This window comes from Pseudonaja textilis, chromosome 13 (assembly GCF_049901715.1).
Source record: "Pseudonaja textilis isolate UNSWEBS1 chromosome 13, rPseTex1.2, whole genome shotgun sequence".
Lineage (NCBI taxonomy): Eukaryota > Metazoa > Chordata > Lepidosauria > Squamata > Elapidae > Pseudonaja > Pseudonaja textilis.
The window spans coordinates 6,215,952-6,237,959 of record NC_142002.1 but is presented as its reverse complement, the minus strand read 5'-3'; the positions used below and the strand labels follow the sequence as shown (position 1 = coordinate 6,237,959).

The window sequence follows — 22,008 nt, the reverse complement described above, 5'->3', positions numbered from 1 at the left end:
GAAGCAGCGCCACCCCCTGACCAAGAGGAGAATATAAGTAATGGGAAAACTAGTTCTTTTCCCTTGTGCCCTGACTCTGCTAAACACCTAATTCTCACAGGGTGGTCTAATGGATTTATTCAAGTAGTATGGCGGTAGTATTATTATTTATCCTTCTTAATATCTTCTTATGCTTTCCAGTTATTATGATGTTGATGATTCTGTTGCTTTGAATGTACACCAAGTGTTTCTGCAACGGAGACAAATTCCTCGTGTGTCTAATCACACTTGGCTAAATAAACAATTCAATTCACTTTACATAGAGGCCAAAATGAGAAGAGCAATCTAAGGGGTTGCCATCAAGAAGAGGGAGTCAACTTATTCTCCAAACCACCTGAAAGCAAGACAAGAAACGATGGGTGGAAACTAAGCAGGGAGAGAACCAACTTAGAAGTAAGTAGAAATATCCTTAGCAGTTACAATAATTAATCAGTGGAACAGCCTGCCTCCAGAAGTTGTCAATGCTCCAAGACTGGAGGTTTTAAAGAAGAAATTGGATAACCATTTGTCTGAAATGCTATAGGGCTTCCTGCCTAAGTGGGGGGTTGGACTAGAAGACCTCCAAGGTCCCTTCCAACTCTGTTTTTCCATTAGACTAACCTTGCAGTCCCGAGTAGGCATGGCTTTGGAGTTGTTCCTATTGTTGAAGCTATCAATACAGTACTGGAATTTTTTGCTGATCAGAGCTTCATCTTCCCAGCTACATTCTGCGTAGGGAAGTCCCATCCACTTGCAAAGGTACTCTGGCTCATTAGAGGAGGACTTGCGGTTGTGAACTGCAAATATTGGGGCAGGGGGAAGAGTGGGGAGGGATGAAGAAGTACATGATAAGAGCCCAGCCATATCCTTAATGGGCATGACGGAAATATCCTACCCATGGATACTTGAGTAAAATACTTGACTGAGTATTGCAATCAGACATCTCTATCAATCCATATAATTAAACAAACCATGTAAATCAATAAAACGAGTCACCTTACCTAGAAATTCGGTTCCAGGATTTGGCGATTTGTTTGTTTTCACCGCTGCGCATGAAACGAGAAAACAACACCCATAACTGTAATGATTAAATTAATTATTTAATCAATATGTTGCTTTTATCATATTTTTTGTATAACAATTCAAGGCGGCAAACCTATCTAGTGCTTCTTCTTCCATCCTATTTTCCCCACGAAAATAACCCTGAAAGGGGAGATCGACTGGGTCAGGTCTGCCATCTTCAGCTTGGCACCTTGCTGGCATCCTGCCATTAAAGGCTAGGGGGGAGGTGAGGGACATGGGAGGGGGAACAAAGGGGCAGTCTGTCAACCCTGAAGTGGATCTGGCTGAGGCCATCTTGGAGGCTTCAGGGTTGCCACACAACAGAGTGAGGGGAGAAATAGTTAGATGGGGTTATGTAGCCACGCAATAAAGCCTTCCTGTGGGAACCAAGGACATTCTCACAGGTGGATGGCCAGAGAAATAGGGAAGTAACCAAGCAACCAGCCAGCACCAACGACCAGTGACTTGGGGGAAAGGGGAAACTTTTAATTAAGTGAAAGCCGCAGGAACTTTGCTTTCACCAGTTGTGCCAATATGATGTATCCAATAAAATTGCTCTCTGAGGACTTTGCCTGCCTGAGAGCCCTGCTTTCTATGGGTGCATTGCTTGGAATTCAGACACAATCAACCAACAGGTGTACGTGATGGGGAATTGGGAAATGGGAATGAGAGCTCCATGAAGAGCAGGAGAGCTCGGAACCAGTTGGTGCCAGCACCCAAGGCCGTGTACCCCGAGAAAGAATGGGATTTACCCTAAAACATTTCAGCGTTCTCAAAACAAAACTCAAAAGTTTCGATGCAATTGGTTGTAAAAGGAACACAAAAAAGACATGACAATTCGTGAGTGCTTTTTGTAAAGATATGAATAAGGAAAGGTGTTTTCAGGAAGCATGCATTAAGCATATCTTTTTAAATGTAACTAAATCTTAGCTATCTCTGGAACAAATTTAGGCCTTTTGCCTAAATTAGATAAACTGCCTTGGGTTAATCTTTAGCACTGGATACTCTCATTGCCAGGTGTCTTATTAAGCTGCTGGCCTGGGTTTATGGGAATTGTAGTCCTAACGGATCTCAGTAGACAGTCAAAACTGTTTCTTCTCAGAACTTGTAAAGTTTTGACCACATATCCTGACGTGGAAGACTACAACTCTCACAATATTTGGGAGTTGCCAATACCTAGCAAGCTCTCTGCATCCCTGGAGCTAATCTTGTTAAGCCAGTTTTTTAAGAGAGAAGGGAATGTGCTGCAGAGCAAATTACAAGTTTTAATGTGTTTTCAAGAATGGCTCTGGGCCCCGAGGTGTTCTTAGAAAATTACAAGCGGTGGCTGGTCTTTTCTTAAAAGTGCAGTCAGCTGCCCAGGAAACCCAAAAATAGCAGCAGGAAAACCAGCACAAGTGGCAGATGCCATCGGGCAAGGTGGATGCATCCTGTTATTATGCAAACAATGCTCAGATGTCATGATACAAGCACACAACTGCATTGGTTGCTTGTTGTGGTGGTTTGTTCTGGGTGCCCATCTCTCCAGGTGAATGGCCAGGGCTGGAACCACACATTGTAAGTGCCACATTACAATTAGTCTACCAAACTTCCAGGGTGGCCCCTTTTTTATAATCCTCAATATGCCCACAATGCCAACAAGATTGCCTACAGGCAGTTCTTGACTTCTGACCACAACTGAGCTTCAAATTTACATTGATAAGCAAGACAGGTGTTAATTGAATTCATTTTACAAGCTTTCTTGCCATAGGTGTAAAGTGAATCACTGCAGAATATAGCCGTTAAGTGAATCTGGCTTCCCCGTTGACTTTGCTGGTCAGAAGGTCACAAAGTGCCACGTGACCCTGGGACGCTGCAAGCATGATAAATATGACTCAGTGAAAGGTTGTAAGTCAAGGACTCCCTTTCTGGGGGTTTTTTTCTCCTGCTTTCATTAATTCTCGAAAAAAAAAAAATCTTTCAAAAGTTTTGGCCACCACAATGTAAAAAAGATGTTGAGATTCTGGATAGAGTGCAGAGAAGAGCAGCAAGGATGATTAGAGGACTGAAGACTAAAACATATGAAGAAAGGTTGCAGGAACTGGATATGTCCAGTCTGATGAAAAGAAAGACTAGAGGAGACAGGATAGCAGTGTTCCAATATCTCAGGGGCTGCCACAAAGAAGAGGGAGTCAAGCTATTCTCCAAAGCACCAGAGGTCAGGACAAGAAGCAATGGATGGAAACTAATCAAGGAGAAAAGAACTAAGGAGAAATTTCCTGACAGTTAGAACAATTAATCAGTGGAACAACTTGCCTCCAGAGGCTGTGAATGCTCCAACACTGAAAGTTTTTTAAAAGATGTTGGATAACCATTTGTCTGAAGTGGTGTAGGGTCTCCTGCCTAGGCAGGGGGTTGGACTAGAAGACCTCCAAGGTCCCTTCCAACTCTGTTATTCTATTCTAAAAGAAAATCCCATCAGCTTCAGAAGCCTTAAACGCCCTTTGTTTTCAGCCATACAAGACATGCCTTCCCAAAATATAGATGAAGGGGCCGTGGCTGTCGTTCTGCTAAGCTACGCATCGCAAGCTGACAGCCTGACTTTAATAATGGGGGGAGGGGGCAGTGCAGGAAGAGAATCAGGAAGGGAATCAGGAGGAATCAAAACCAAGCCTTCCTGTGGGAAGCACCAGCCATCTTAAGGTTGCACTAAAAGAATGCGGACAGGCTCCATTTCCCAAACAATCTGTTAATACTTAATTGGACAATGACTGATAATAGCGATAGCACTTATATACTGCTTTACAGGGCTTTACATCCCTCTCTAAGCGGTTTACAGAGTCAGCCTATTGCCCCCAACACTCTGGGTCCTCATTTTACCCACCTCAGAAGGATGGAAAGCTGAGTCAACCTTGAGCCTGGTGAGATTCGATCTGCCAAATGGCAGGTAGCCGGCTACAGCAGAGGTAGCTTGCGGTACTGCACTCTAACCACTGCGCCACCAAGGCTCTTAAGCAGGGGGTTGGCCAGGAACCAGGGAAAGTTAACTATATTTTTTTGCGCATGGAAATCTCAGATCCAGCTTTGCCTCTTCCGTAACCACTTACGGCTTTTTAGTCAAGTATATTTTGGCTAATCGGGGGCCAGGAGTCTTTCTTTTCCATTGACCAAGTTGGGAAGGTTGACAGAAGGGTTCAGCCAGAAACATGTGGGATGTGTTTCTGCTTCAGCCCCGATGGCCCGATTCTTTTTTGACCCCAAACTCACCAATCACTCTTTCCACAATCTGGTACTGTTTGTTCAACTCAGCTGCCAGTTCCTGTTGGCAGTTGAAATACTCTACGTCTTCTGGGGTGACCTTTTCCAACCTGGGTATAAAAATAAAAAGAACAAATCAGGTGGGGTTTTTTTTTGCAACCAGCGTGTTAAAGACTATTCTGCTCTTTTACTATTGCACCAAACTTTTGGAAGTGGGGCTCATGAAACCTCTTAGGAAAATTCAGCTTTCTTAAATTGTTTACAAAATATGAGTGTCTTGATGTTCACTGAAAAGATAGGACTTTAAAAAAAAAGTCCAAACACTAGTTTTTAGAAAAGTAAAAATGACTGGAATTTTCTGGAATTGAGGCCAGGTGGAATAGCCATATAAAACTTTGTGGATGTTATCTGAACAAGTGGCTGCAGCCAGTTTCAAAGCCACTTGACTCCACATAGGAAAGATTTCTCTATACTGGGCAACCTAGAAAAATCTAGTTTCCAAATGTCCACTTTAGGAGCAGAAATCAGGATCCTGAGTACTACAGAGACACAAAGACTTAACTTAACCCCTTTCAGACATGAAACTGTGCAACAGGTTTAGCCAATTTCTAACAATATGGGAAAGACACCATTTACTTATCTTGGGGTGTTCAGGGTCTGCAGGCGGTATTTTTTGCAACAAGCTTGAGGGGTCTTTTTGTTTTAAATCCATCTCATTGGAGTGTTTCTATCTAATCTGATGGGGATCCATCAGTTTTTAGTGCAGGTAGCCCACAACTTACAACTGTTCATGTAATGACCATTCAAAGTTACAACATCACTAAAAAAAGTGACCTACAACCATTTTTCACACTTACGACTGTTTGTATCATCCTCATGGCCAGTCACATCAATCAAAATTCACACAGTTGGGCAACTGGCTCAGATTTAGGATGGTCCCAGTGTCCTAGGATTATGTGATCCCGTTTTGTGACTTTCTGACCAGCAAAGCCAATGGGTAAACCATTCACTTAACAAACATGAAGCTAACAACTCCTGCCATGATTCACTTAACAACTGTGGCAAGAAAGGTCAAAAAAGAGGGGGGGGGGCAAAACTCACTTAACAAAGGGCTCACTTGGCAACATACATTTTGGGCTCAATTGTGGTCGTACGTTGAAGACTACTCGTAATCAGATGGGTTCAAAATGCTTCTTGAGCCACAATAAAAAAAAAAAGCTCGGGAAACACAGATCAATCTATGTCATGCCCCTGTCGGAATCTGATTCGGAGGGGGAGGCTGAGCAGCTGACAGAGAGTGGGAATGTGGCTCCGTTGGCTATGGAAGAAATTGGGGAAGGGCAAAGGCCGGCTGGGCAGAGCAAGGGAGAGGTAGAGCAAGGGAGAGGGAATTCAGAGGAAGACCCAGACCTACACCCTCTCTTCATCCTAGGGCACGCAGGGAGGAACGGAGAAGGGAGCAATGTGAATTGAGTGGCTTACGGGGGAAGAAAGAGCCTTGATCCCCTTCATTAGCTGCAGTTGGGAACACAGTGTTTAAAAAAGGAAGCTGCACGCAGTGAGCTGTTGGGAGCCAATTGTGAGTTATCTGTTATTGTCGAGGCTTATCTGGGTTCCTAGCATCTTTCAAACACTTGTGTGTTTTGTTGGCCTTTGAAGTCTGCAATTCCTTATCCTGCCCTGTCCAGTTAATTGATGCAGCATGGTTTGTATGGATTTTTATTTACAATTAGTATGTACTTTGTTTTCGGGCTGAATTTCCTCCATTTAAAGACTGTTCTTGGGAGAGTTTTTTTCCCCAGCTGAAGGTAACTGGACATTGGGGGCAAAGTTGGAGGTATTAAAGGGACTTTTCTTACTTATGTAACTGTGCTGCCTTTGTGCCATGCCCCTTTGGGTCATCACAATCTAGGAATTCTCATTTTCCATATAGGAAGCCCAGAATTTTAATCCACATTCTTAGCAGGCTAGAAGAAAGAAAAGCCTACCAACTGTTGATGTCTTCTTCTTTCTTCTTGAAGTTCTCCAGCTTCTTAATGCCTTTCACTTTCTGCTGCTGCAAGGAGTCCTCACTTTCCCATGTGCTGTGGATGTATGACCAACCTTTCCATTTAACCAAGTACTGCACTTCCCCTTCCTCCTTTTCTGGATCAAAATCGGCACAGGGATCACCGTTGGCTTCCATTGAGTAGACAGTGGTGGAGGCCCCAGTGGCTGCCGAAAGAACAGAAGTGAAAGTAGGTCAAATTTTGCCAAATGGTCTTGGGCCCTTTGCCCCTATGGAGGGTTTCAATAAGTTTAGCTGCACTCACTTCTAAACAACTCTATTTCATTTCCCCCTACTAAAAAGTGGGCCAGCACTTAGCACTTCTTGAAAATGTTCTACTTTTGACGGTGAGAGTCGTGGTGGCACAGTGGTTAGAATGTGGAACTGCAGGCTATTTCTGCTGACTGCAGACTGCCAGCAGTTTGATTCTCACCGGTTCAAGGTTGACTCAGCCTTCCATCTTTCCTAGGGCTATAAAATGAGAAGCCAGACTGTTGGGGGGCAATTTGCTGATTCTGTAAACTGCTTAGAGAGGCCTGGAAAGCACTGTGAAGCGGTTTATAAGTCTAAGTGCTACCTGCTATTGCTTTTGCTCTCAGTTTTTGTTGCACTTCTCCAAGGCGCTGGGAGCTTTTCCAAATAGGCCTATCCCAGAACTAAAAATCCAGGTCCTTTTCAACCCTTAAAAGTCCTTTTCAAAGAATTGGCTTAAATGATCAATTGGGTGTCATGGTAAAGTCTACAGACCTAATGGCATTATTATACTGGCAAAGCTCTCCCACTCTACCCTCGATTTAGTCTGCACTCAGAGGTCTTTATAAAGTAAAAAATAAATAAATCAGTTTGCCTTGTTCAAGGGAACCTTCCCTTTTGCAATACAAAGCTAGCTTTACAAAGCCTTGCGTGCTATGATAAAGCAGTCATCCCTAAGACGAAATCTCCAAATATAATATGCCCCTAACTCACAAATTTTATAAGCTGTACCAATAAAGGCGAATATTTGTAGTTCAGAGCTGAAATGAGGGGTCCTTGGTGCTATCTGAGCTTGGTGGTTTTTCTTGCAGACATTTCATTAACATCATCAGTGCTGGGAGGGAGGCTTGTAGTGGAGGAGGAGGACAATGACTGTGAGGTCCTTGGTTCCCTCTGAGCTTGGCGGTTTCCTTGCAGACGTTTCCTTACCCCAATTGAGAAACACTCATTACTAGTTTGAGTAATGAAACGTCTACAAGAAAAGAACCAAGCTCAGAGAGCACCAAAGACCCGTTTGCAAGCTGTGTTTGCAGAGTCAAGCATTCTAGAAGCAAAGGTGTTATCGCTGGAAGGACCCAACTTGGAGAAAGCTGCTTTTAACTGGGTGCCTAGGACCATGGCTAGGAATAACTGAATCCGAGGAATATCTTCTTGCACTCACCTCCTTTCCTGCCTATTCTCCTCTCCAGCACTTTCTCAATGGTTTCGCTGTTATTTTGCTGCTCCTCCGCCCCTTCACCTGTCATCTCAATCAAGTCGTCTGAATCGGTCTCAAAGTCATCGTCTTCCTTGTAACTGTGTACAAGACCGTGCACAAGGACAGTTCAGGGTTATCCTTCTGCCGAATGGGTTCACCATGTAAATACGAGCGGGTTTTTCCCCCCCCCAACCGTTACAACCTCCAGATAGGTGGACTTCAAGATGTGTCACCAATAGCTATTCTAACACTGGAGTTCTGGGGTTTGAAGTCCACCCATCTGGAAATGGCTAAGACTGGGAAACAATAAGCCAAAGCAATGTTATTCACAAGATAGAAAAGAGACTTTAACATCTCCAAGCCTCTCTTTGCTCAAAGGCAAAATTCTTGATGGTAAGATGGCATAACGGTGGAATAGTCTAGCGAAGTTGTGGATTCAACTGAAAGTCAACAACAACTTCTCATGGATGGTTTAATTGGCTTTCCTGCCCACTGTAGAGGATTGGATTAGATCAGTATTTTTCAACCTTGGCAATTTAAAGATGAATGGACTTCGATTCTCAGAATTCTCCAGCCAGCTCCAGGACATTGCATAATCTGGGTGGACATACTAAGATAAGCTATGGTTTGCTCATTGATGGCTTGGTAAATAAACCATAATGACATAGGCTCACATATTAATTTAAGGCATAATCAGGTTAGTTCATGTGATGTATGATGGCTGGGTTCTGACAAACAAACCACCCCAATGTTGGCTGAGGGTGTGTGAACCCAGCTTCTAGGTTTTTCTGCCACTACCTGACATTTTTGGCTGCTCGGCGCTTAGTTTGCCTTTTGGGAGTCTCATCCTCCTCCTCCTCCTCCTCTTCCTCTGATGATTCGGTTTTCCTCCGCCTCTTCGGCCGTTGCGGTTTGCTGCTCCTTTTTGGGATGGATTTGGTCACTGCTCTGAAATGAAACAACGATACAATAGTAGTAATAGTGGAAGTAGCAATAGCACTTAAGACTTAGATGCCGCTTTCTAGTGCTTTACAGCCCTCTCTAAGCGGTTTACAGAGTCAGCATCTTGCCCCCACCAATCTGGGTCCTCATTTTATCAACCTCGGAAAGATGGAGGCTTGAGCCAGTCAGCGTCAAACTGCTGGCAGTCAGCAGAATTAGCCTGCAATACTGCATTCTAACCTCTACACCACCACACCTCAATGGTTGTAATAGCAGTTGAGCATTCTTCAACACCAGACCAGGAAATCAGCACCACCAAAGAAGAAAATCAACACCATAGAAGGCTACTTATTATTATTAGGCTTCTTCTGTTCAGTCATGTCTGACTCTAGGGCAGGCTTGTCTAACGGGCGGTCCGTGGGCCGCATGCGGCCCAGGTCGGCTCATAATGCGGCCCAGTGCCCACCCCAACCTTCGTGCAAGAGGACGAGCCAGTGAGGAGGAGGAGAAGAGGCGGCGGAGCTGTTGTAGCGGCTTCTGCTGCTGCCGCCGCTGCTGCTGCACCGAGCCTCCTGGTCCTCGCCTTCCAGTCCTGCTGCATCCAGCCAGGCCATTTGCAGGAGGAGAGGTAGCGCGAGGCGGGCGAGCTTTCCCCCCCCCCCCCTGCGTTCCTTTCTCCCTGGTTGACTATTTTTTATGATATCTTATGAAAAAAATGTTTCCTATGGTTTTTCCTATGGATGATCAGGGATCGTTACTGTTATTTTATTTTATGTGCAGCCCAAACCAAATTTTCATCTTCTAATGTGGCCCAGGGAAGGTGAAAGGTTGGACAAGCCTGCTCTAGGGGGTGGTGCTCATCTCCATTTCTTAGCTGAGGGAGCCAGCATTGTCCACATTTCCATCATCACGTAGCCAGCATGGCTATATGCCAAAGGCGCACAGAATGCTGTCACTTTCCCACCGAAGTGGTACCTATTAATCTACGTGCATTTGCTTGCTTTCAAACTGCTAGGTTAGCAGGAGCTGGGCAAATAAGGGGAACTCACCCTGATGGTGCAGTGCTGGGGTCTCAAACCTGGGCTGTCAGCTTTCCAACTTTCCAATCACAGCATCTTTAACTGCTGAGCCGGTTATTGAGACTGGCTCTAATAACAGAATATTACAGGTCTGATGGTGCTGGACCCTCTCCTCCTCCTCATACTCCAGTGAATTCAGGAAGTCTACACCTCAGCCACTTCCAAATTCTATCTCCCCGTTTTGTACTTTAAAAAAAAAAAAGTTTCCACCCTTTTTGCTAAGCAAGGATTCCTGCATATTTCAATTAAGGTCATCTTCTTTAACTCTTGCTCTCTGTCCTAGAAACTTTTGCCATTCTTCTGTCTTCCCACTAGGCAAAGCTTCCAACTTTGCACTCAGAATACTGACTCACAATGAAAGGATGGAAGGACAAGGTCTAGAGTGGGGAAAAATAAGAGGAACTGCAAGGAAGGCAGCGCCCGTTTTCTCACCTTCTTGAACTAAGTCTTCTGGACCTCACTTGCTTCACTTCTTGTTCACTCTCTCCACTGGAGCCTTGATCTTCAACATCATCTTCGTCATCATCCCTAGATCCCTCCCTTTTCCATTTACCTCTGTGTCTATAAAAGTTGATAAGGAACGTGTCATGACCATCATTATTATGCTCCACGATTATGGTTGCTTTTACATGCCAACTAATCCCACCCACCTCCCAAAAAAACCATAAGGAAGCTCTAGGTATGCAGAATATTCATCTAATGTTAAGACAATTAAGTTATTAACTAGGGCTGTGCAGAAATACATTCATAAAGAATGTCCAACCTCCTTAAAGTAGCTGCATCTTTCTTCGAGATGATGCGGCTGCCCTTTGTGGCAACCTGCGATTTCAAGGAAGGACAAGGCTGCTTTAAAGAGCTCCAAAGCACCATTCAGAAAGCCCCCACTTAGCTCTGTTATTATCAATGACATCTGTTCAACTAACAGTAACAAAAGCAACAAGTTCAACTACATACCCACAATCTGAGTTACTCAAAAGGCCCCCTAATTAATACTCCTGGCAATGGAATGTTCTTTTAAGTACAAAAAAGAACCATGAGGTCTCATAGCTAGGGTACCATTGTAGTTTCCACTAAGACTGAGGCTATTAGGAGAGGAGAGTCCATAAGCCACATCAGTCATCCGAGGAACTTCTCAACTTTGGCACCTTGAAGGAGTGTGGACTTCACAGGCTGGCTGGGAGTTTTCTGGAAGCTGAAATCCTTGTGTCCTGAAGCTACCAAGGTTGAGAAATGTTGGTCTAAAGTAGCCTGGTGATGGGGAAGTAGCCTTTAGCAGATGGAAGAGTTTTGTTTTCTTCCTAGGAAAGGAAATGCAGGGGGCTGGGCAAATATCCACTCTTCCCTCTCCATGGAAGAGTTCCAGAAAAGGAAGGAATATGTCCCTTTCTTGTACCAATCTATCAAGCATCTTGCCAGAAGACAAGAGGACAAACATCAGTATATATGTGTGCATGCAAGTGTGGTGTGTTTTATGCAGGTTTCTCTCTCTGTGTGTGTGAAATTTTACTACTAACCTGCCTTTCATGATTCAGGACCTGTATACTGCACAAGTCAAAAAGAGGACTGTGAAAATATCTACAGACCCCTCACATCCTGGACATAAATTGTTTCAACTCCTACCCTCAAAACGACGCTATAGGGCACTGCACACCAGAACAACTAGACACAAGGACAGTTTTTCCCCTGAATGCCATCACTCTGCTAAACAACTAACTCCCACAACACTGTCAAACTACTTAGTAAGACTGTATTGCTATTATTCTTCTCATCCTTCCTATTACCTATCTCTTCCCACTTATGACTATAACCATGTTGCTTGTATCTTTACAATTTATATTGCTTTATTCGTTCCCTAGTATGATTTGATTGCTTATTAGTAACCTATGACTAACAATAAGTATTGTATCTTATGATTCTTGATGAATGTATTTTTTCTTTATGTACACTGAGAGCTTCTGCACCAAAGAGAAATTCCTTGTATGTCCAATCACACTTGACCAATAAAGAATTCTATTCTATTCTGTTCTATAATAGGGTAAATTGTACAAATGCGCATTGGGAGAAGGACAAGAATTCTTCAAGTCAAACTCAACGAAGACTTCACAGAGGCCTCCAAGTAATTTTCTAGGCAGTGTCACAGAAGTAGCTCCCTGCCTCCCTTGTTTCTAGTTTTAATATCCCAGGCAAATGCATAATAACTTCGGCGTTTCGCGTTGGTTTCCCTTCTAAGGACACAAGGTCAGTCAAGTTCTGCTAATGTTGCCCCCTCCTGGAAGAGGAAGGGCAGACCATACAGTGTAGTCCTCGACTCACAACAGTCCATTTACTGACCCTTCCAAGGTTACAATGGCACTGAAACAAGCAACTTCTGATCATTTTTCACTTGACCGTTGAGTCATCCCCAAGGCCATGTCACCAAAATTCAGGCACTTGGCAACTGGTTCACATTTGTAACAGTTGCATTGTCATGGGTCATGTGATCCCTTTTTGGGACCTTATGACAAGCAAAGTCAATGGGGAAGCTAGACTCACTTAATGACTGTGTTATTAGCTTAAGGGCTGCAGTGGTATTGTACCCTATGACTATCATTAAGTGTTGTACCTTATGATTCTTGACTCTTGTTGAATGTGTCGTTTCTTTTATGTACATTGAGAAAATTTGCACCAAGAGAAATTCCTTGTGTGTCCAATCACACTTGGCTAATAAAGAATTCTATTCTATTTTATAAGAATTCTATTCACTGAAGAAGCTTCTTGGATGAGAAGCAAAATATCTTAAAAAAAACAAAAACCCAGAAAGTCCAGTTGCCTTTTTTTTTTTTTAAAAAGAGCACCTTGGGGTCCTTCTATCCTCTGTTATTTCTTTATTCGTCTGATTTACAATGATTTTTTTTTGCATCTAACTCCTTTAGGGTGGCTTCCAGATTAACAGTGTACACAAAATTGACCTTTTTTATTTTTATAAACAGAACAGCAATCTTTTCCAGGATCTTCGTTTGAAATCCGGCAACCCTCTCACAGCCAGTATGACCACTGATCAGGCTCTGAGATTACGGGATGTAGAAATTCACCTGGTGGGTTGAGGAAAGCTATTCTAACACTTTGAAAATACAACGTGCGGAATCCAGGATGGAGCTAACATTCCAAGCATCAACTACAGATAGTCCTCAACTTACAACCGTTCATTTAGTGACTGCTTGAAGTTACCACGGCACTGAAAAAAAGTGACTAGGTTTTTTTCCCCCTACACGCGTGTTACAGTCTCCCCTCGCTCAAGTGATCAAAATTTAGACACCCGGCACCAGTGGTGGTATTCTACTGGTTCGGCCCGGTTCTGGCGAGCAGGTAGCAGCGATGAGCAGCAGAGACCGAACCGGTTATCTCCACCGTTGTGCTGTTGGGCCCACCCACCCGCCTGGGCTCCCAGACTCACCTTTATCTACCAAATTTGAAGCGCAGCTGCTTTGCACGGCACAGAAGAGTGCGACGCGGCAGCTGCTGAAGTGACCGGGATCATGCAGGAAGCGAGTTAGAACGCCTCTGTGCCTGCACAAAGTGCATGTTTGGCGCACGTGTGCACACCAAGTGTGTGCACGTGTGCAAAGTGTCCCCACCAAGCCACGCCCCCCCCCAAACTGGTGGCAAAAATATTCGAATCCCACCACTTAACTGGTCCATATTTATGACAAGTTGCCGCGTCTCCCCGGGGTCACGCGATCCCCTTTTGCGGCCTTCTCACAAGCGAAGTCAACGGGGGAAGCCAGATTCCCTTAACAACCATTTTCACTAACTTAACTCTTGAGGTGATTCACTGTATCGCCGTGGTCATAAAGGGGGGGCGAAGCTCACTGAACGGCTGCCTCGCTGAGCAACGGAAATGTTGTAAGTTGAGGGTTACCCGTACAGACGTGAGAATCCTTTCAAACAATGGAAAACTAAATTTGTTGCAGAAACAAGGCAGCGTCCTCGTAACTTACATTTTTCTCACTTGCCTTGAGCTTCTTCGTTTGGGACTCTCACTTTCAGACTCGCTATGCCCCTTGAACGGAAACAGAGAAGGAGGGAGAGAGAGGGAAGGAGCAATAAGAGAGGCTGCTGGTTGATGGCTACATATTTTGCTCGCAAATATTCTTGATATCCATATGAGAGGTGTAGTGGCCTAGAGGTGGAGCTCTTGCCTCACAATCAGGAGACTGTGAGTTCGATCCTAGGTAGAGGAAGGCATTTCTCTCTCTGGGCGCAATGAGAATATATCTGATGAACAAAACTCCTCATTGGTGATAGGAAGGGCATCCAGCCAATAAACAATCAGCTCCATCGAGACTCCACCCCACAAGGAAGTTCATTAAAAGATGATGATACTTGGCATCCATAAAGGGTATTGGGTGTGCCCCAGACTTAAAACCAACACAATCCATAGGGAAACATTTGCTACCACACAGTAAATAAACAGGCAACACCCTTTTTGCCCCACAATCCCAGCAGTTCTGTGGTGCTGCGTTTTGTTTTGCTTGGTTGTTTTTTTTTTTAAAGAACTCTTGTTACATCGTGAACACAAGTGGGCAAAGGTACTTGAAAAAGAAATCCAAACTGAAGGCCAAGAGTATCAAAGAACTGCCCCAAAAAGAAGGAAGAGGACCAGAAGTCACCACCGCCAGCAGCCACACACCCAAGGCTCCCTCTTAAGGGGAGGATCAGTAATGTGGGGTCCTTGGTGCACTGGTGATGTTACCTAGTTTGGTAATGAAACGTCTGCAAGAAAACAACCAAGCTCAGAGAGCACCAAGGACCCCACGGTTCAACCCTGAGCTACAAATATTCTCTTCTGTCAGTTCAGGTGACTTCCATACCTGGCTTTCAAAGGCACATCATGAGACATATTCCAAAAATTATGAAAGATCAGGAACAACAACAAAAAAAATGGGGAAGGGCTGAATGAACCCTTTTAAAATTTCATTTCAATTTCATATCATGCAATTTCAATTTCATACTTTTAAAATATTTTTTGCTTTGTTTGTTTTTTGATTGAATGTAATTGGTAAGCCACTGAGTCTCTCAATTGCAGTGGGTGCAAAAAGGAAAAAAAGAGAAAGAGGAGAAGGGGAAGGAAGCCCTTAAAAGACATCTCCTAATTTTTATACAAAATGACTCTTATGCTTACATAGATTCATTAAATCTTCTTAAACAATTAAACTATTAACACATCTTTCTGTTCACTCAATAGTTAGGAAAAAGACAAACTATACACAACAGCTAAATGCCCATAAATCTGGATAACCTTGTCTCTAAGTAATAAATTGCCCTATTGATAAGACAGCTTGTTTAGTGCAAAAAACGGGTGCTCAGAGGCCTGAATGTCAAGAGTGGGATTTGCATAACAACATGAACGTAACCATTCTCACAGGTAACAGGGTAAAACAGATTCCAAAGATAGACTACTGGTGCTAGACAAAGAAAAATCCGCCACAAAATCTGCTTGAGACTGACAAAAACACACTTGGAAATGGAATCATCAGCAGTTTTCTTTCCTTGTGAGAACAGGGCAACATTATTTAAATTATAGTTGACAAGAGAATTAAGAAAATGAGCTGCTGTGTTAGATGCAGGAATCCAAATATATTAGAAACAGGTGAAGAGGATAAGAAGATCTTTGCAGTCAGCAGCTGGACACACCTGTCTCTTTCCAGGATCTTTATGAAACTTTGAAGATTAAAGTGTGTCTCTTGCAAATTTCGAAAATCATCCCCAATTCTTAATGTGCATCCAAACTCTAGAACAGTAATTGGCTCTCCATATCTGAAGAGCTCACTCAAGCACTCTTCTTCTGATCCTTTCCTAAATTGTTACAAGACTCCCTGTCACAAAGCCTCTGCATTTCACTGGCCCATCCTCCACCAATCTAGATGTCACACCTTCCACAGATCCAGATGAGAGCTTCATTAGAGGAGCCAGATGCTGGCATGGAATTATGGGGGCTCATGGTACCCCTTCTGTAGCTATACAAAAGCTTTGCCTCTCTGGTGCCCACAAGCTTTGAAGAGGACCTCATTCTGTCCTCCTGGCCATCAGCCTCTCTTGTCCTTCAGGGGTAGAAAAACACAGTGCAAGGCACTCATACACCAAGCGTAGCCATAATGTGGTTTGTTATTTATCAGCTTGGGGAAATACAAATCCATAACAAGAAAGAAATCATGTTATGTGTAACGTTTGCACATCATGCTATTCCAGGACTGAGGAATTTGCCCCCAAACCTTCCTTCATCCTACCATGGAGGTCATCTTCTGCACATTTTCCTCCACCAAGGAAAGCATCCAAAGAATGAATCCAATTTTCTTGGACTGGTGGGCTTCTTCCTGTTTTTGTTTTTTAACTGCAAGTTCAGCTTCCTATTCTGTCCCTTACTGGAGAAATCCCATCAAAATAAAATTTTCCAGAAGCTTGCATACATCTTCTCCAACTGGGAAGCTACAACCTTGTTCTTGGATTGAGAATTATGTATGTCTCTTGATGCAGTGAGAAGAACCCTGAAGCAACTCAAACTTAGGAGCAGAAAAGCTCTTGTGGTGATTGATCCTCCTTCAATTCTCACTTTTTGATATTGTCTGGTTCCCCAGTCCAGTTCCCTACCCTGCAATAACCCCAAACACACAAACCAGAATATAGATATTGTGTGATCACTGATAGTGGAAGAAGCACCATGGCAGTTTTAGTGCACTTGATGAAGTTTTCTGGAGAGCCTTCAGGCCCTTCTAGACAATCTTTGCTAGGCTTCGCTTATCCAAACATTCACACCAGCATAAGCCAACAATCCAAAGACAAACCTCAACAAAGAGTTCAATCTTAAACTGTGGTTTAAGATGTTGACTTCTTTGCCCTTTTAACATCACATTGTCTGCAGTGAAGTTGAGGAAATGGTCTCTTTGTACTCTCAACCTCGTCACAGTGGAACAGAGATATACTTCATAGTTTTTTTTAAATTTATGTAGCACTTTTTTGCACAATCCTGCCACAACGTTTTTTATCCTCAAAGCCACATCAGACAAGATAGCAGGAGCTTCTTTGCAAGGTGGAATCATAAGGTGGAAAAGTAAATAGAAAGGAGTAATTTTGGATACTCATCTGGAGGGAATTTAAGGGACCTCTTCTTTTTTCCTAGAATACCTGTGTGAGGTGCTGCAGTTATATATATTTGAAAATACATCCACCAGTGGAAAAATATTGCCCAGTAGTCCACTATTAAACAATTGTTGAGGATTCCTAGAAGCACCCTCATTAGATTCCTTAAATAGCCAAAGCAGCATCTACAGACTACAATTTGCATGAGTAAGATCCCATTAATTAAAGCAGACCTCACTGCTGAAGTGAAGGTTGTGCACTGTTCCTTTTTCCATCAGAGTAATCAATCCTTTTCTTTTCAGGGGGAAATATTTTTTTTATTTTTACATTATTGTGTGGTATTGCAATGTATGCTGTGAACCATACAAATTGTTTTCTTTCACATAAGGTACATATAAAGCCCCACGCCTGTTGCATTGCCAACAGAAACATCTAGCAGGCAGCAAATCCAATGTTTGCAAAAACCACATAATATTGTAAAACAAAAAAATTGGAAAGGATTTATCTGAGCCCCTAATGGGGGCTCTTGTCTTCAGCGGAGATCGGGGTGGGTGGGTGTGACATCACCAGCCCAGTGCATGCTGGGCCATTGTGACAGAGAAAAGAGGGCCATTGAGATTTTGCAGAGCTTGGAAAAAGGAAAACAAAACCCTGTTGTATAATGAGAAAAGAATTCATGGCCCCTTGGATCTGAGTCTTCAGGGGAGTTTTGGTTGGGAGGGGGAAAGAATAGGGACAAGGTAGCCCAGATGGAGCTCTGACCAAATAGTAGACATGGAGGAGAGAGTTGGCTCCACTTTTTCTTTTCCATCTCTGGGAAGATTGGAAGATGAAAGAGACCACGGGCAATACCACTGTTCAAGATGGAAGATCGCACAGGATCGTGGGGGAGAAGAGAATAACCAGAGAGAGAATGGAAGGCAGAGCTGGCCTGAGTAACACAGCTGGCAGGCACGTCCCTTACGCCAGGTTGCTTTGAGAATAAAGAAGTAGATTAAAGGCTGCCCTAAACTAAGACAAGTCTCTGTTTCTGTAGTATCTCAGATAACCTCACAAGAACTTTCCTTCGATTACTTCAGTATCCATACAGTGGCACCCACACAGGCCTGGGATCCAGAAGTGTTTGTTAAAAAAACATAACCGTCCCTTAAGCGCCGGTTTCCCAAAGGAAAAAAACAGAATAGTAATAACTATAATAATGACAACAAGGATTTAAAAACCTCTGAAGATTTCTGCTTTGTAATTTTTTTCAGCGTGGTGAATCCAACCTGACCGAAGAGTTTAATTTGAAGACAAGATGGGAAGGGCCAAGAGAATCATTATTTCTGATGCAAAATGTTCAAATCTGGGTGCCTTCTGCTAGGCACCTAAATCCATATATAGGCACCCAAGCATAAATGGACCCATTTTTAGAGGACTCCTTAATGGGAGGAGAGGGTGCCGCTTATTTTGCAGGTGCTCGAATATAAATTTAGGTGCCTACCTTTGGACTTCCAACTTTGACATTTTCAGTCTGATTCTGAACTTTCCTGAGCCTCATTTTCTCCATCTGTAAAAAACAGAAGGGAAAACTTGCTTACTTGCTTTGGACATCGGTCGGAGGTGGGAAATATGCACACAAATGGGAAAAAAAAGAAAGAAAGAAAGAAGAAAAAAATGCAGGAGAATCAGTCACTCACAAAAACGGCAAAGAAAAGGTGGCCAGTTCCATAACCACACTGCCCGTAATACGGTTTTGGATGGAAGTGAAGAAAAGAAATGGGTTTTGATGTCTCAGCCATCAGATGAAAACAAAAATTAACCCCCTGAACTCATCTCATGCATGGATTTCAAGAAAGGATCACATCTATAATATAAAAAAGGAGGCAAAAAGGTTTAATACAAAGGAACAACACAATATATCTATAAACACGCACAGTTTTATCATGCACGCTTTTTAATCATGCCATCTTTCCAGAGTCTCAAAGCAGGGCTGTTTCTGCAACATCTCCTTGTTATCTCGCCAGGGTCTGATTGTCCTAAGACTTCAATGGGGATCATATCATTTCCCATTTGGACACATGGAAGGTCCGATGGGCACCTTTTGACCTGGCTTCAGTCGCAGGAACAGCGCTTCAGGACTGCGAAATGGGAACATCAAATAACCACCGAATAACTGGGCTCTTTCATTCCAAGGATGGCTTTTGCTCTTTATGGGCTTCCTCAACCCTTACCTCGTCATTTATAGTAAAACGCGAAGGCTCCTGTCTGCTACGGTTGGATCGTCTCACCCCATAAACATCGGGATACTCTTCCCACATCTGCAAAATAAATCAAGCTGTCTGTCAGGGATCCAAGTAACATACCCATACCAAGCAAAACTCTTGAGGCAAGTATATTCCTCAAAGAATAAGTTTATTGGATATATCATATTGGCCCAGGCTGGTGAAAACCGACCCTGAATATTCCTGTGGTTTTCACCTAATTAAAAGTGTTTTTTTTTCCACTTTCTCAAAACAATCAGTCACATGGTCCAATCAGGATGCTGTTCAGTTGCTACATGACTCCAGTTCCTTCTTTCCGAGCACCTGGAGAAATGGCCTTGGTTCCCAAGAGAAAGTATTTTGTTTTGACTACAGCACTCCAACTATCTATATTCCCCGCTCCCCATCCCTCTTCTCCAGTGTGTCAGCACTAAAGTCTCAAAATGGCTTCAGTCAGGCCAGCTTCGGGGTTGAGACTGGCATTTGTGTTCCAATAAGAGATACGAAGGGCACTCAGAAGAAAACCATCTATTATATTCTCCTGGAAGACTCCAGTGATATAGGTTGGACTACTTGATTGAACAAGTTGGATGTCAGGTGCAAAGGATGGGGACCACCTGTTAAGTTGCAGCACAGATGATTTATTTAAGCCTGTAAACAAGGATCTAGACTAAATTGTTCAACACTAAATTGGCGACAGATCAATAGAATTCAGGAGGGGTTGAACTTGGACCATTTGTGGGAATGTGATGATTCTAATCTGATGACGTGCTTAACTGCATCCCATAGTTCTGCCTGCTCTTCTCCTAAATTATACCTTTCTTGGGACATTGAGATAGAAGTCATAATGCTTTAAACCAACACTCAAAACATTATTTTTGGAAGACACACAAGTCCCAATCGAGCAAAATTATCACCCCTTTCACCCCTCAAACTTTCCAATCTCCCACGTTATCCCCACTTTTAGCAAGGCATTGCCGTACTTTTTTGACATCAGCTATCCTTTCTTTCTTGGATGCTGGTTTCTCCTTAGCTTCCGGAGGGGTCTGCCGAGACTTGGATGCTGTGGACCCGCTCTCTGATTCGGATTGACTTCCCGAAGACTCGGAGCTGCTGTTGGTTTCACTTCCATGATCACTGCCTTGCTCGCTGTCTGACTGGCTCCCTGAGTCGGAACCCGAGCCCTCTTCAGACGCTGAGTGACTGTAGAGAACAATAGCGAGATTTTCTTTACCCTCAAATATAGCAGGTTATCTTTTGAACTCCCCCGAAAATATGGTATGATCTTATTATTTCTCTCTAGCAATACATCTGCACAACTATGTGGACTTCATTATCTTGGTCAACATGCTTCCATCATGACATTTATTATTAATTTGTTTTATTTATGTAGAAAATTTATATTGCCGCCTACCTGCACATGGCAACTCAAGCTGGCTTACCGGACACATCCATCTAGCTTTGAGGGATCTGCTTCAAGCTTTCCCTGATTCAGAGGAAGTTAATTGTCCTGAAAATTACAGCTTATCTTTTTGGGGGGGATTGGAGAAGAGGAGGAGACTCAGGAAAGCTCATCTATCTATAGGCTGAGCCATTTTAGAGCTTTCAAACGTGCTCATTCATTGACATCCTTCAGTCTCAAGAGACAATGTTATCGTGCTTTGAAAAGAGGTCCTAAAACAGCATCTAGTGTGGCTAAAAAGGCCAATACGAGAGTGGGAATCCCTTCCACACTGAGGACAGATACAGTCTGTCTCCTGTCCAGTCCCCAGATTTTGCTGGTTCTGGGACTGCCTCTTTGTCTCAACCTGCTGAACGAGTGTCTCTTCAAACTGAAGAAGGCCACGCTGTGTCTTTAGCCTCCAAGCTGAATGGTCAGAGGTCAAGGTTTCCCAGCTGCTAATGTTCCCAAGGCCTTTAGATCCCTCTTGCAGATATCCTTATGTCGTAGCTGTGGTCTCCCTCTACGGCACTTTCCCTGCACTAATTCTCCATACAGGTGGTCTTTCGGAATTTGACCAATGTGCTATGTTTACACTATATGTTAACACACAGAGATGTGCAGAAACACACCCATAGATCCACTTCTTGGATGAATTATGATATAAGCAGTTGATTTTTCTGGAAGAACCTGTCTGGTCAAGTCTAATAACCACAGAATCTAGGGAAGCAGAAGTCAGAGTTTTTGATATTCCAGGATCTCTGTAGTCATAAGGTTTTGTAGGAAGAGGCCAAGTTCCTGGAAGATCTGCCATCCATAGAGTCATCTCAGTGTAAAAGACAGAAACTGGGTCCATACAATGTACTAGAGATTCAGCAATATTGTCATAAGTCTGTTGCGTGAATCAAATCACGTTACTATTATATAATTTATTTCTTTGGACACTTCAAGTCAAGTGAATGCAGCAATTAAGTTTTTTCACCCCAAAGTTTTATTGAGTAAATTATTAAAATATTGGACATGGTGTGATCATCCTGAAAATCCTGTTTGTCATACATATTATGGCATAGAATACATGTTTTATATACATTTATACAATATTTTCTATTTCTAATCATCTGTTCTGCCATACCTATTCTCTTTTGATTCTAGGTCCTTCCTTTTTTCCCACCATTGATAGAATTTATCCCAAACTTTATAGTATTCTTTCTCATCTTTGTCTTTCATTTCCAAAGTTAATTTATCCATCTCAGCACATGTCCATATCTTTTTTATTACTTCACTTTCATTGGGGATTCCTCTATCTTTCTACTTTTAAGCAAAGGCTAACCTTGCTGCTGTTATCACATATATTATTAAATAAATATCCTCTT

At 43.0% G+C, this 22,008-nt stretch overlaps 1 protein-coding gene across 6 annotated transcripts in view; it reads right to left on the bottom strand.

Moving 5' to 3' along the window:
- Window positions 1–22,008, bottom strand: part of CHD2 (chromodomain helicase DNA binding protein 2) — a 75,266-nt gene that overhangs the window by 41,425 nt on the left and 11,833 nt on the right. For 5 of the 6 annotated variants that reach the window (XM_026709402.2, XM_026709403.2, XM_026709404.2 and 2 more), the window contains exons 3-12: window positions 20,178–20,397; window positions 19,165–19,251; window positions 13,813–13,874; window positions 10,268–10,396; window positions 8,613–8,762; window positions 7,779–7,912; window positions 6,306–6,531; window positions 4,327–4,427; window positions 1,020–1,064; window positions 640–815 (exon numbers count right to left, since the gene is read on the bottom strand). In XM_026709402.2, the coding sequence (XP_026565187.2) occupies window positions 640–815; window positions 1,020–1,064; window positions 4,327–4,427; window positions 6,306–6,531; window positions 7,779–7,912; window positions 8,613–8,762; window positions 10,268–10,396; window positions 13,813–13,874; window positions 19,165–19,251; window positions 20,178–20,397 (1,330 nt within the window). Of the gene's footprint in view, window positions 1–639; window positions 816–1,019; window positions 1,065–4,326; window positions 4,428–6,305; window positions 6,532–7,778; window positions 7,913–8,612; window positions 8,763–10,267; window positions 10,397–13,812; window positions 13,875–19,164; window positions 19,252–20,177; window positions 20,398–22,008 lie in introns of those variants that run through there. The other variant, XM_087941310.1, reaches the window with a different exon arrangement.